Here is a 14,403-nt window from a genome sequence, read left to right as displayed (position 1 = left end):
TTTAAATTTAAAAAAAATATGACTTGAAAATTTTTACTTTTTCGCGTCTAAACGAAGCAAAAATGCCACTGTGCGGCGGCCGCCGATAAATTAAAGATGTAAATTTATATTTATTTAATTCAATGATGGTTCTGCTGCACAGATTTGAATGAAATTTGGCACCCAGATTGCTAATAGTGTGGAAAGATCCGTTGTTGTTGTTGTAACGATAAGGCCACTCCCCGAAGGTTTTGAGGAGATCGGATCCCACCCCCCTTGGGACTGTTACATTTTAATAATTTTTTAACCACTGTCACTTAATCACTCCACAGCCGCTGGTTTGGTTGAAGTTTAGTACTTGAAATAAAGGACAGAGGCCCCACGTCCCCTGGAAGCAATTACTTATATTTACAATTATTATAATTACAATTGTCAGGACTATTTCGTCGGAATAGTTTCGGTAGTATTTCAATATAGCTCTTTCCCGATATTTCTCAACTATCTCTGGATATTTTGCAGATTATATTCAGAATTTTCCGATATAGTTCAGATATAATTTAGGTACCAACTCGAATCATTTCGGGATCATGCCGGTAATTTTTCGGGATTGTTTTTGGGACTATTCTACAGCTATTTCAGGTTATTATCCTTTGGTGTGGGACTATTTCCGCAAGATTGTCTTGGTTTCGGATTATCGAGGTCACTTCGGAACAATCTTCGAATTATTTTATGGCCATCTTCGAAACATTTCGGTACTCTATTATTACTTTGCGACTGTTTAGGGATCATTACGGAACTCTATTCCATTTTTAGGATCATTTCGGATATGTGTACTATTTCAAGATTATTTCTAAATTCTTTGTTCGAATTTGTTGCTATTCGACCAGGACCAATCATATTTGGTAAATGGGTCGTAACGTTTTTTCTTGCGAACCGAGCAGCGGGTAAAGGCTAGTACTACATTCATTATCAAATATTTAATAGGAGAATTCCTTCCATCTGACTTTTTGAATTGAGATAGCAAGAATAATAAATAAAAATATAATACTACAAGCTGTTTTTATAAAACTATTATTATATTAACAACAACAACTTTTAAAATATTAACAACAACACTTTACTACTAATTAGGATGTACATCATGGTAACGGAACACAACAGGCATTTTATGATAGCTCCGATGTTCTGTATTTGTCCATACACCGGCATGATGACGGTAATTTCTTTCCCGGTACTGGCGGGTCAACTGAGGTAAACATTATATAGTAGTTTTGATTAATTTTCTTTATAAATAACAATTTCTTATACTTGTATTTGCTGTAGTGTGGTGTTGGCACTGGCATTGGCTTTAATGTAAACATTTCCTGGTCGGGTTCGTTGGATCCACCCTTAGGCGATGCAGAATATATTGCTGCATTTCGTACAATTGTGATGCCTATAGCAAAAAGTTTTAATCCAGATATTATTTTGGTGTCGGCTGGTTTTGATGCAGCAGCTGGCCATCCGCCGCCTTTAGGCGGCTACTTAATTTCACCAGCTTGCTTTGGCTTTATGACGCGTGAACTTATGCAATTGGCAGATGGTAAAGTGGTGTTAGCGCTGGAGGGTGGCTATGATTTAGCTGCTATTTGTGATTCTGCTCAAGAATGTGTACGTGCATTACTCGGCGATCCATTGTCTGCGATAGCTGAAAGTGAACTCAATAGACAACCGTGTCAAAATGCGATAGATACACTACAGAAGACAATAGCTATTCAGGTAAGATGTTTATTAACAAATCGTCACGCTGATTATGTGAAAGAAAAACATTATTAAATCTGGTATACCCGAAACTATTTGAAGCAAACCTTATATATAACAAGTAAGGAAGGCTAAGTTCGGGTGTAACCGAACATTACATGCCCAGCTACCAAATTACAGCTTGCAAAACTTTTAAATTACTTTCTTTTAAAAGTGGGGTGGTGCCACGCCCATTGTCCAAAATTTTACTAATTTTCTATTCTGCGGCATAAGGTCAACCCACCTACCAAATTTCATCGCATTATCCGTCTTTGGTAATGAATTATCGCACTTTTTCGGTTTTTCGAAATTTTCGATATCGAAAAAGTGGGCGTGGTTATAGTCTTTCGTTCATTTTAAATAGCGAACTGAGATGACTGGCCAGGAACTTACATACCAAATTTCATTAAGAAACCTCAAAATTTACTCGAGTTATCGTGTTTACGCACAGACGGACGGACGGACATGGCTAAAGGAATTTCTTTTTTCGCCCAGAGCATTTTGATATATAGAAGTTTATATCTATCGCGATTAGTTTATGCCGTTACGGGGTACCGTTATGCGAACAAAATTAATATACTCTGTGAGCTCTGCTCAGCTGAGTATAAAAATGTGTAATCTCTTGGTAACTTTGTAAGAAAAGTTGGGATGAACAAATCTAAAAAACTGTAGCTGCGTTGGTTTTATGTATATAGTTTCGTAGATGGTTTATAGGTGGTTTTTAATTCCGCATGTGATCCTATTACCGAGATGTCGACCAAAATTTGGAACTGGGATGACCCTAGAAGGTTTTTTGAACATGGATATAGGATGTGTTTATGGCGGTTTAAATAATGTTCCCTGGTTAATAAGAACAGCGAGAGAGGTGTGAGTTATATGTACGAGAAGCCATAGGCAGAAAAAGAAAATTAAGAGATAGGAGTGGGAATTGGAGATCTGGAATGGAAGAAAAATAAAGAGAGGATGAGGAAGAGGAAAGAGGTACTAGCCCGACCATCTCGGGAACGACTTAGTATGACAACATGGAACCTGCTAGTCCATCCCGCCCTCCCACTCCCTAGATCCATGAGGAACATGGAGTTGCCAGAGCCGCGGCTGTTATAAGAAGAGATTGGGATAGAGATTGATAAATTCCGGGAAGAACAAAGACTGCCGGGTACGCTAGTAACTAATATATGTTATAGCAAGTAAGGAAGTGTTTTTTCGGAAGGCTATTTGACTTTGCACCCATGATAATAAGTAGATCGGTTGTACAGCTCGCGGTCAAAGCATTCTGGCGACCGCTGACATAGACTGAGCCCCACACCTTCTTATTGTAGTAGTTTCGCAGTGTCACCCATCCCATTGAGACATCGTAAGGTTATATATCGGACTTAGATCGCATAGTTTTGGAACCATGCCACATTATTATCGTTTATTACGGCATTTTTTCGCCTTGATTTATGGTTTTTGCGACCAGCTTGGGCGTTTTATAAGGGTCATATGAATTCTATTTCGGGGTTACTTTTAGATACCTCTTAGTCAAGTTGGTCTTGTTTTGTAGAACATATAGATCGAGGTGCAAGCAATGTTGGAAAATGGGCAATGCACAACGTCTAAATAAAAAAATATAATTTTGCTTAAATTACAGTTACAACACTGGCCATGTGTAAGGCGTTTGGCTCATACTGTCGGCTTATCCGCAATAGACGCATTGAAAATTGAACGCGATGAATCGGATACTATTACAGCCATGGCAGGTCTATCTATGCAGTCTATGAACAGGTATACAATTACAAAAAGTGTACAAATACATACATATATGCTTAATTGTTCATATTTCCAGAACCTTGTCTCGCGATGACTCAGAAGAACCAATGGACCAGGATGAAGCCAAATAATTTGAAATATCAAACGCGTACTGAACCTTTAACATCGAATGCACTATACGCTGCCGCCAATAGCCGGCTTATGCATATATGTAATTTTGTTATTTAAAGCCAAAGGCAATAAAGGTGGCAGATATTTATGTGGTATCGTGTAATAAACGCTTAAGTCTGCTTAAGAGCAAATTTGTTCACCTTTGTTCGGATACGAATTCTAAACTTTAATTTGAATTTGTGGCGAGGTGAATTTTAAGCGGTCATTGCAAAACAGCACATATATGTATGTAACTTCAAAAGCAACTGCAGAAATACTTATGTTCCTTGTCTGTGAAAAGGATGCGAAACTTGAAAGCGATATTCTTTTTATTTTTTGATAATTGTATGTTCTTATGTATATTAGTTGAAAAATTATGGCAGAAAGTATAAAAGAATCATGTGAACGGGCTTTGTGTCACGGCATTTATGTGTAGATGATTGTTTTTTGTGAGTATCTCTTTTATAAATTTATAAATATTATGTATGTAGTGCGCATTCATTGCTAAGCTAAGATAAGTAGTAAATAAAAGTTTATGTACACGCATACATAGTACAAATGTACATATGTTTGCATGCACTTATGTCTAAAAAAATATATTTGAAACATGAACCATATGGTTACAGTTAATACAAACAGCACTTGTGCAGAACGAAACAACTTTATATTAGGACAATATATTTACTGCCGAGTGGAATATCCCGTTTCGAAATCGCAATTTAGAGAATTTGTTTGAAAAATCATTTTCAACAACGCCTTATATTAAAGAACGCACTATTTGTATTTTTTTCATAAGCCCCTCTATCTCAATTCAAAATGTGTTAAACTTACATTAAGATAAAACGTTTTTGAAACAATATCTGAGATGGAGCTTTAATCGATGCCTGAAAAACCGCGTTGTTCCATAAAATTCTGAGAGGACGTTTATGAGATAGATTTTGAGCTGGGGCATTTTTCAGCAAACTCTGCTAAAGGGCGTTTTCGAAGAGTTTTCTGAGTTGTGTGGTTTTCGAAACGGCGGCCGAGATAGATCTTCCACTAAGTAGTACAGATCTAAACTAGTAAAAAACGTCTTTCAATTGCGAAAACCATGCAAGAGGAGTTTAAAAACTGATTTATTTAGAAATTTTACGCAATTAAGTGGGATTTACGCGTTTAGAATAGTGTTCTTATGAATTTGTGAACAATGATACATTAGGGTGGTTACAACGTATATGGTGAATTTTAATTTTTGTTTTATCTTATCGAAGTATATACGAGTGAAGTTCCTGGCATAAATGGTTTCGCTTTTACTGACGAAACACTAAAATTGCTTCTGAAAAATTGCTCTTTCCTAACTTTGACCTCATTGAGGCACGTGTTAACATTATCGGATTGGCTTGAAACTTTACGATAATCATTTTCTCATCTATTAGGAGGGTGCTCCGAAAGATAGAACAAAAATTAAACTTCACCATATACCTTGAGACCACCCTAATGATACATATTTAATACATACAAAAATGAGCTAGAAGAAAATATACCGTCTTTTAAATGTAGGTTAAATGTAATAAAATAATAACTGTCACGATTGTCGATCTGCAAAACTCTGTCTAAATTCACATTCAAACAGTTGTTAAAAGTGTTCCAATGAGCTGTCCAGCTATCACGGTCATAATATTACTGAAACGATACGGATTAGTTTTTTGATATTTGGCAGTACCAAATATATGTGTTTACATTTAAGAGTGCTCAACATTTATAACTTTTTTCCGATTTTAAAGGGATGATGAACGTCATTTAAGTCGAAAAACATAATTGGGAGTAAATGGGCACTTTCAGCGACCACAATTTATATTGATTTTGTATGGATATTATTATAATAATATAAACATAGTTTAAAAAAACTAAAAAAAACACGCAAATATGGTGCCGTTTTGTTGCTAGCACCGTAGCACAGGTTCGTATCTCCGCTATTAAGCACAACTCGTTTTGTAACGAGTTATTTAACCACTTCAATAATTGCTGCTAGATGGGTCTAAGTCTCCTTCGCGCGCCTATTTTAGAGAGTTACAAGCAAGCATACATACAAGTGAAGCTAATATAAGCGTTTTACAAATAGAAATGTAGATGGCAGACAACAATGAGCAACAGTGGTAAGGAAAATGATCAGAAAAGTTATTGACGATGAGGAAAGGTGGTGTTTTTGGTATAGCGTAAAGGAGCCATGAGTTGGTTATGGTAAGGTCCAAGTAGTGGTAAAATATACGCAGCTGCCAACGTTTACTTCATAGTTTTATCTTGTAGAGACCCATAAAACTATGGATAAGGTCCAGGCCACCCATGTTTCGGCAATATTCCCCAACAACATGTTTATATACCATGAGTTCTTTTTGTCATATATACAGACTTCATATATTGGAATTTCAGCAGTAAATGTGCATACTAATGTAACTAGTTTATTGTCCATCCATACAACTGTTGACACGTCCACGCCCTTGATATTCGATTAATATCCCTCCGAATATCTTCGATCTTTTTGCATGACCGCCTTATTATTCGGAAATTTGCTATCAGGAATTATATTTCTGCTAATGGTCTCTAGCCCAAGAGTACAACGGGTAAGGGGGTTTAGTATATACACGCGGCAGATATGCCTGTCGTAAGCGGGGACTGCCAAAAAACAAAAAAAAAATACCAAATTGATTCAAGGGCTTGTGTAGCGCAACCCTTTCAAGGGGCTGCCAGCGCTATTTTTAGCTTCTCCAACCCAATTGTCAACCCCAGCCTTACCACTACGATAGAGCAGGCACCTAAATTTGCCTCGTCGACTCTGACAACATTCTCCTTGCATGCCTCATCTACGCGAACTCGTTTCTAATGGAATTTTGGGTTATGCTTCGTTCAAGGAGTGCGTGACTGAACGTATTTTAAAGATTCTGTCTGCGCCAAGGTGGCATTATTTCCTTATCCTTTCAAATTTGTTAGAAGACGTAGTTTGTTGAATTAGAGTTGTGCCCAGAATGGAACTCCAATGGTAGGTTACCCTTGGTAGCTGAACAAGTGACATAAGATTTACTACGCCAATAAACTGACGAATTTCTATCTCATATACTGTGAAAGTATTGTTGGGAACTTTCCGTACCAAATAGAAGTCTGTCTCATCCGAAATTTTTCTGGTCGAAATAAGTAAAGAAAGAAGTTCTAATATATCAGATGTCAATAAATTGTTTCCAGTAAACGACAGCTGCTTTGAGCTCAGCTCTTAAACATTTTATTCCACTATTATGTTAGTTTTTCAGGCTTTTGTTGTTTTTATGGAAAACCTGAAGTTTTTGTAATCTCTAACCTAAATATAGAGAACATACGTGAGAGTACTTTCCAAAGTACTTTCACTGTAGTACTTCATGGAGCACCCACAGAGGATCATATGCCAAAGTACTGCACAAAAACTACTCTATGGAGTATCTTTGCGGAACAATACTCTCTAAACTGCTCCAGAAATATTACTCCATGGAGTACCGACAAGAGATTACTTGCGAAACTGCCCTCAAAACATTACTCCTTGGAATACTAGCAAAAGAGTACTCGTTAAACCGACCTCGATGGAGTACCTACAGGAGATTTCTTAAGAAAGTACTCTCAAAGCATTACTCCTTGGAGTACTTTTAAAACTATCGCTAGAGAAGAAGCCACCCAAAATAAAACATAAAAATAAAAAAAATCATTCACGCAATTGCTAAATAACATAAGAATATTCGTAGTATAAAATATAAAAGTTGTATTATAATTTGGAGCGTCGCATTTTCTCCATTTTTCAATCTACGCGCAAACTTTTACCACTCCATTTTCTGAATACGTCTTTTGTGGCGTGCGCTGTATTCCATATTTTACCTTTATATATTTGGTTATAATTATTTTATTTATTTTATTTTTCACCAATAAAATTGTTTGCCTTTTAAATTAAATTCACTTCGATCATTCTTTCCGACACATTTCCTCTTTCAATATTTCTCTATACTATAGTATGTGTACATAAAACTAGTGCGCGGTTGCATTTTATCAGAGATGCCATAGTAATTTTATTATCAGTTATTTGTATGCAATATTTTACTTTTGGCAACTCTGTTCGATCTTCATTGTGTCGTGATCACGGTCGTTAAAACACGGCTGATCGTGGGCCGCAAACGCATTGCAAAGGAGTATTGTTAGAGTACTCCAACATGAAAAAATGGAACACGTAATCCAACAATTTTTGCAGGATACTGTAATATTAAAAAGAAAGTCTATGTGATAAAGAAGAACAAGTGAGTTAGCTGGAAATATAATTCTTTAAGAAATACTACATACATATCGCTCCTTTACTTCAATAGTGTCATAACTCAAAAAAAATGACTTTTGAGTTAATAACATATAAACATACGCAATATCATGATCTATGTTGTATAAAAAAATCTTTCTGATCCGTTAAGAATTTACCACGTGCTATAAAAATGAAAATATGCTTTTATATGCGCAACATATGGTAGTTAAAATCTTTGAATTGCACTCCTGAAAAATTGTGTTTTTTGAGTTATGACACTATTGAAGTAAATGAGCGATATGTACTTTGGATTAGTTTTAAGTTTAAGGGCCGATGTGTCTCGCAACAAACAAATTCAAAAAAAAAACGTACATATATATACATATGTATATGTAAAACTGAAAATTAATTTTAATTATTTGTTTTTCCTCTTTTAGGAAGTAAAACCCTTTTAGTTTTAAATATTTTATATATGTATACTACCACTTAAACTTAATAGATAATACATATGTGCATTGTCTGTATGTATGTATATGTTAATGTTAGATTTGTTATAGCGAAAGTTCAATGCAATTGATAGATAATGAAATAGCTCTTCATGTTATAATTAATGCGTATATATATATATGTTTATATACATAAACACCCACAAACATAAATATAAACATATTATAGTTAATGTAAATTTAGCAGTAAGCAGTAACTTTTAATACATTTGTATATATGTATATATGCTTGTAAGCATATGCATGAAATATATATTATTTTATACGTATGCATAAATGGACATTTAATGTAATTTATGCTGTTTTTCACGCTTCGAAACTAAAACAAAATTAAAAAATTATATATATATATGTATAAATATACAGTGAGCCATTACACGCACTTGCATGTTAAAATAAATAATGTTATACTAAATTAAAAATTTGAAGTGATTATCATAATAAATTGTTGAAAGATATATAAAAGAACCTATATTTTGACAAAACAATTCTGATTCGTTTTTCAGAAGCTTACTTTCTCGCAAAATTCCTGAATCAAGCTTTTTAAACGGCAAATTCAGACACAACCAGGTTTTTGAAGAAACTGATCCATTATTATTAATATCGCCTCGATGCACTGCGACCTTTATTTAGATCTATTGTGCTTGACCCTTCAGCTTATTAATGTATGCGGAGATTTTTAATATGTTTAAGTACCTCTTCAGGCTCTTACTCCATATCACAAAGGGATTAAGAGTCATGCCACCTATATCGGAGAGAGTCTGCCTTGTCAGCGCGACGCATTCGCGGTGAATGTGAATCGGCGTCTCATCTTCCAGTTCACAAAAGCGACAGATTTTGGTATTGGATAGATTCAACTGTCTAAGGTGATATCATAGACTACAGCAGGGACGGAAAATGATTATTATTTATTTTTTCGGAGTCGAAAAAGTCCTGGTCAAAAAATTGTCCTAGGCGAAAATATTTGAGTTCCCAGGTATCCCTATACCAATATCATGTCGAATCATGCATCCTTTTTATTTTTCGAACTTTTTCCATGAAAGTCCACATAAAAAAGTAAAATTGTATTTTTATTTTTTGAGTCCGATAGAACTAGTTAAACTCGGACTTTTAAAAATAAAAGTCCGGAAATAAAATTTAAATCCGGACTTTTATTTTGGCCTTAAAAAATAAAAGTCTGGAATTAACTTTTATTTCCGGACTTTTATTTTTAAAAGTCCGAGTTTAACTAGTTCTATCGGACTCAAAAAATAATCTTTACCTTGATCCAAATATATTTAAAGTCCAAAATGTATAGTTCTCAAAGAATTATATTATAAAGAAGTAACAGTTTCAGCCCCTGGACTACAGTGTCCCCTATAGTACCCAGTGCAGCTCCTCTCTGCTTAGATAAATGGGTTTGGCTGATACTCTCATTACTGTGAGTATAAAAAATTTACCCTGGGCATTCAATCCGGTGTCGTCTATACTCCTGGGTTCGCAGTTATTTATGGTTTCCCTATTGTGTTCCTTTGTGCGTCTGGACCATAAAATGCTGCTAAAGCATCCTACTTGGCTGTTCAACACCTTTATGTCCCTGATGCTCGGAAACAAAACCATGTTTTTGGCTCCTAGATGTTGTTGTAGCAGTGCTTCGCTCAACCCAATGGGTGCGACTACTACTCCTCTAACGGGATTCCGATGAAACTTGCAGTTTCAACTGGGCTGGACCAGAGAGAAAGGGGTGCTAGAGCCGTTGGTTCCACATTGCAATTGAAAAGATGGTTGGTGTGATGTGGGGATACGTTACAAGCAGGGCATACAATAGGTATTTGAGGACTGATTCTGTATAGGTAAGAGGTTATCCTACTACAGTATCCAGACCGAAGTTGAGCTGAAGTGACGCGCGTTTCCCTGGGGAGGTTGCTTTCCTTTAGTACGAGCTTAGTGCATTTGACTTTAAAAAGGGAGCTCGCCGGGCAATTCCTGGCGTAAAGGTCGACGCCTTTTTGAGGATATCTCTGAGGACCTCTTGGTGATTTTCTTCTACGGCGGCTGATGCTTGCGGAGATGACTTCTTAAGTCCCTGGTCTCTTCAACCAGATGTTTGGGTTGTCCAGGTTTCTGGGTATTCAGCAGAAACTGTAGTTCTGGGACCGGTATTTAGACAGGGCTGGTTCCCAGATCATTTAGGACGCCAATGCATGCATGCACTAGCTTAGAAGTAATTGTGTTGGACTGCCAGGCACGTAAGGTTGCCCTCCGGTCTGACATACTAAGGATACTCATCCAGGATAAGACTTTGCGTAAACATTCTCTAACGTCTAAACGTCTGTGTTGTTGGTTTTGTTGTAGCATGCAAACTTCAGGCGGTGCCACAATGACATTTTTCATATAGATGCGTTTAACACAAGCTTATGCATTCCAATAACATCGCCACAATCAAACAAGATGTTGCGTTTGTAAATATGAAGGAACTTCAGACGTGGCAATTGAAGTTTATTACGCCTTGCCCATTCACATACAAAATTTCGCGAAGCACTGGAATAAACATTATCCCCTTACAACAAAGATACTTGCTAACATATTTTGTGTCGTATTCTTTTGTTATATTACAGTTTTTACCTGCGAAAAATGTTAGAAAATTTACCAACCAGTGGGAAAAATAATTTCACTTGCAAAGTGTGTCAACACCCTTAACCAAAACAAATGTCACATTCTTCTTCTTATGCTTTGCTTGTAACAAAATTTGGGAGATGGCTACTTTTCAATATCAGATGGCGCCAGTGTCGCTCATTCTACCGTTCTCCATAAAAATGCGTGCAATCTACTCATAATGCATAAGCTTGTGTTAAACTCATCTATATGAAAAACTGCTTATGTGTCGGACCTATTCTATTGCATGGGTTTCTGCCTGACAAATAATCCATTGCTAGCGATTTCTTGGGGTTCCGCCCATGGATGCCAGCTCCCGTTTTTCCGTCATCAAATTTGTATCTATCCGTGAACCAGACCGCTGAGTCAGGGACAGTATAGGGATTCCCTGTTTCCCAAAGAGTTCTGTCCACAATGAACAGATGTAACTCAAATATGTGTGTCTTTCACCCTCTACACTAATTCTATGTATTCTATGCGTGTCCACTATTCATCGCAACTGATTCAGCTATATGTGATACATTATGGCCACTAGTGGTTTGTGTTTTCGATTTTAGGTACACCCTGTTCTGTAGCTAGTTATTTAACCACTACCGCTAGATGGGTCTCCTAAGCATTATCTAAGCGAGGATAAGCATTTTTGTTTACGTGCAAACGTAAACGTATACGCGTGTAAACAAAAACACGGCTAATGTCATCAGCATATGCCAGTAATTGCACGCTTTTATAGAATATTGTTCCAGAGCGGTTAAGTTCTGCAACTATTATAATTTTCTCCAGCATCAAATTCAGCCCAATCACGCAATTCATCGTACTGTTTTTCCGGGGTTCGTAACATTGCTACGATGGATTGCGTGATTGGGCTGTTTGTTTTAAATATTTTTCGCGTTTCGTAAATTTTCTCCGTTGGCAAGAACTTGTCAAATAAACGTCAAAAGTTTACGTTCCGAGTGAATTCAGTGATGCCACTGTCCGAATTTCGAATTTACTTATTTCCTTTCGGAGATGTTCGGAAACACGGTCGAATAGCATGATAGCAATTTCGTAACTTTCCCGAAAAAGCAGTCTACGATGGATTGTGATTGGACTGATTAAAGAAATCGCACGATGGGGGTCACCCTGTCTGAAACCTCGTTTAGTTTCGAACGGATCGGAGAGGTCCTTCGCAGAAAATGAGTACTCCTAAATTCAAAATTAGCATTATATTGAGATGCAACTGATATGTGACTCTATGTTTTACCTCTACACTGACTCTATGTTTTACCTCTACACTGACTCTATGTTTTACCTTTACAAATGGTGTGTGTCCACTATTCACCCGCAACCGATTCAGCTATAGGTTACACACTATGGCCAACAGAGGTGCGTGTCTCCGCTATTCGGTACAACCCGTTCTGTAGTTATTTAACCACTGCCGCTAGATGGGTCTCCTAAGCATTATCTAAGTGATGATAAGCGTGTTTTTACCCGCAAATGTAGATGTATATACATATAAAAAAAACACGGCTAGTGTATAATAACAAGGGTGATACCAATAGAATCAGTATTTTAAAGTTGTTATCTTGTTCTTAATATGGGTCTTTTTCTATCACTCGCTTATGATAACCGGTCGGCACGCCGCCATATTGAACAGCCTGTGAGAACGGTGCCAAACTCGATTTTGAACCGCTACAAGTGGACGTTTCCGCAAAACGGAAAGGAAAAGTTGATTGACTTTTTTTTTGAGGAAAAAACATTCAAAAATATTAAGGCTGACTTTAAAAACATAGAAAACGTAGAGCGGACAAAGCAACATCAACAATTAGAAACCAGTTTTTTCAACTAGATGAAAGTTTTTCTAAGCGGGGTCGCCCCTTGGCAAACACTCTGAGAGTATTTCTGCCATGAAAAGCTTTTCAGTGAAAATTCGTCTGCCTTTCAGATGCCGTTGGGAGTCGGTAGATCTCGTCCCGTTCATTTGTAGAAATTTGATTTTAAGTATTTATGTATTTTAGTTTATTTCTGTCCTACCGTTATCCCCCCTATCTCCCTGCAACTGCATAAAATTTTAATGTATCATACACATATTTAGCAGGCGAGGCTCTATCAACTCCAAGCTGTTCACGGAAGGAAACAGGGCGATGTTCTAGAAGATTCAACGTGGTCTTATCAAATCGTTCCCTAGATGGTCGGGCTAGTACTTTAAGGTGTTAGTCCCGGATCTATACCCGGCAAATGACAATCAACATCGATAAAGACTCCCTAAATCGTTTACTAGGCTTTTATTAAGAGACAAGTTGGAACTTCGATTGAGCCCGAAAGGGCTGATCGAACGATATTAATTAGGTATGATACCTCTCATTGTATGAAGGGTGATTGAACTATTTATAAAAGCACGCTTCTGTTCAGGACTATGATGGGATTATAGAACGCCGCCTTATCAGATGAGGAGGAAAGCCTATAGGACTAGTCTTTCAAGTTGTTGCATGGTGCTTGGACGAACGATGTGTTATTAATGATACGAATATCGAATATCGAGTGATACTGATATTAGCTGCAAAGCACAGCATCTAAATGCGTGTTAGAGTGTAAACAGTCCCTGGAGGGAATCGGGACAGGGAGAAGCATACATCTATATTGGGATCCAGGGCATATGGGAATAGATGGAAATGAAGAAGCGGATGAACTAGCTAAAAAGGGCTCATCCCTTGAAGCTTGCTCCGTAGACGTCCCAATTAGACTAGGCGAAATCAAGCGATGGCGAGAGGTGCACATGATCGACCAAGGAGGAAAGGCGTGGGTTCAAGCGCGGGGCTTTAAAGTGTCGAAGATTATGTGTAGGTCTTACTACCTTAGACTAACAAAGTTGCTTCTATCATTAAAAAGAGAGGACTGTAGACTCATGACGGGTATTCTGACTGGACACTGCCTTCTGGCGTCACATGCCTTTAAATTAGGCTTGGGCAGTCATAGCAGATGTAGGAAGTGCGGGCTGGAGGAGGAAACGATCGAGCACGTTCTGTCCTCGTGCCCTTCGCTTGCAGGCTAAGGCTCCAGCTATTAGGAGTGATACATCTGTCAGATCTAGATCTAGCAAGTGGCTTAAGTCCTAGGAAGCTTCTAGTATTTGCCAAGAGGGCGGAGTTATTTTATAACATAGGTCCTGGTTTTTGATAGGATTTTTCAGTTTGGTCGTTAAAACAAACTTCTGGTAACACTGCGGACTTATTCAGTCTATGTGAGGTCCTCATGCCGGTCCATGAGTTCAGTTCAACTTAACCTAACCTAACCTAACCTAGTTGCAAAGTTTGACTAACTTTTGACTTTTCTTTTTATGACGATCAC

At 37.3% G+C, this 14,403-nt stretch overlaps 1 protein-coding gene across 17 annotated transcripts in view; it reads left to right on the top strand.

Annotated features, from left to right (window-relative positions):
- HDAC4 (histone deacetylase 4) overlaps window positions 1-8,913 on the top strand; it is a 147,363-nt gene extending 138,450 nt beyond the window's left edge. For all 17 annotated transcript variants that reach the window (XM_067785931.1, XM_067785926.1, XM_067785924.1 and 14 more), the window contains 4 exons: window positions 1,111-1,230; window positions 1,303-1,737; window positions 3,389-3,522; window positions 3,584-8,913. In XM_067785931.1, coding sequence (XP_067642032.1) covers window positions 1,111-1,230; window positions 1,303-1,737; window positions 3,389-3,522; window positions 3,584-3,638 — 744 coding nt within the window. In that variant the 3' untranslated portion in view covers window positions 3,639-8,913. The remainder of the gene's footprint in view (window positions 1-1,110; window positions 1,231-1,302; window positions 1,738-3,388; window positions 3,523-3,583) is intronic.
- Window positions 8,914-14,403: the final 5,490 nt, after the last annotated feature.

Source organism: Eurosta solidaginis, chromosome 4, assembly GCF_040869045.1.
Source record: "Eurosta solidaginis isolate ZX-2024a chromosome 4, ASM4086904v1, whole genome shotgun sequence".
Classification (NCBI taxonomy): domain Eukaryota; kingdom Metazoa; phylum Arthropoda; class Insecta; order Diptera; family Tephritidae; genus Eurosta; species Eurosta solidaginis.
Note: the sequence above shows the minus strand (reverse complement) of the source record. Positions and strands in the feature narration are given on the sequence as shown.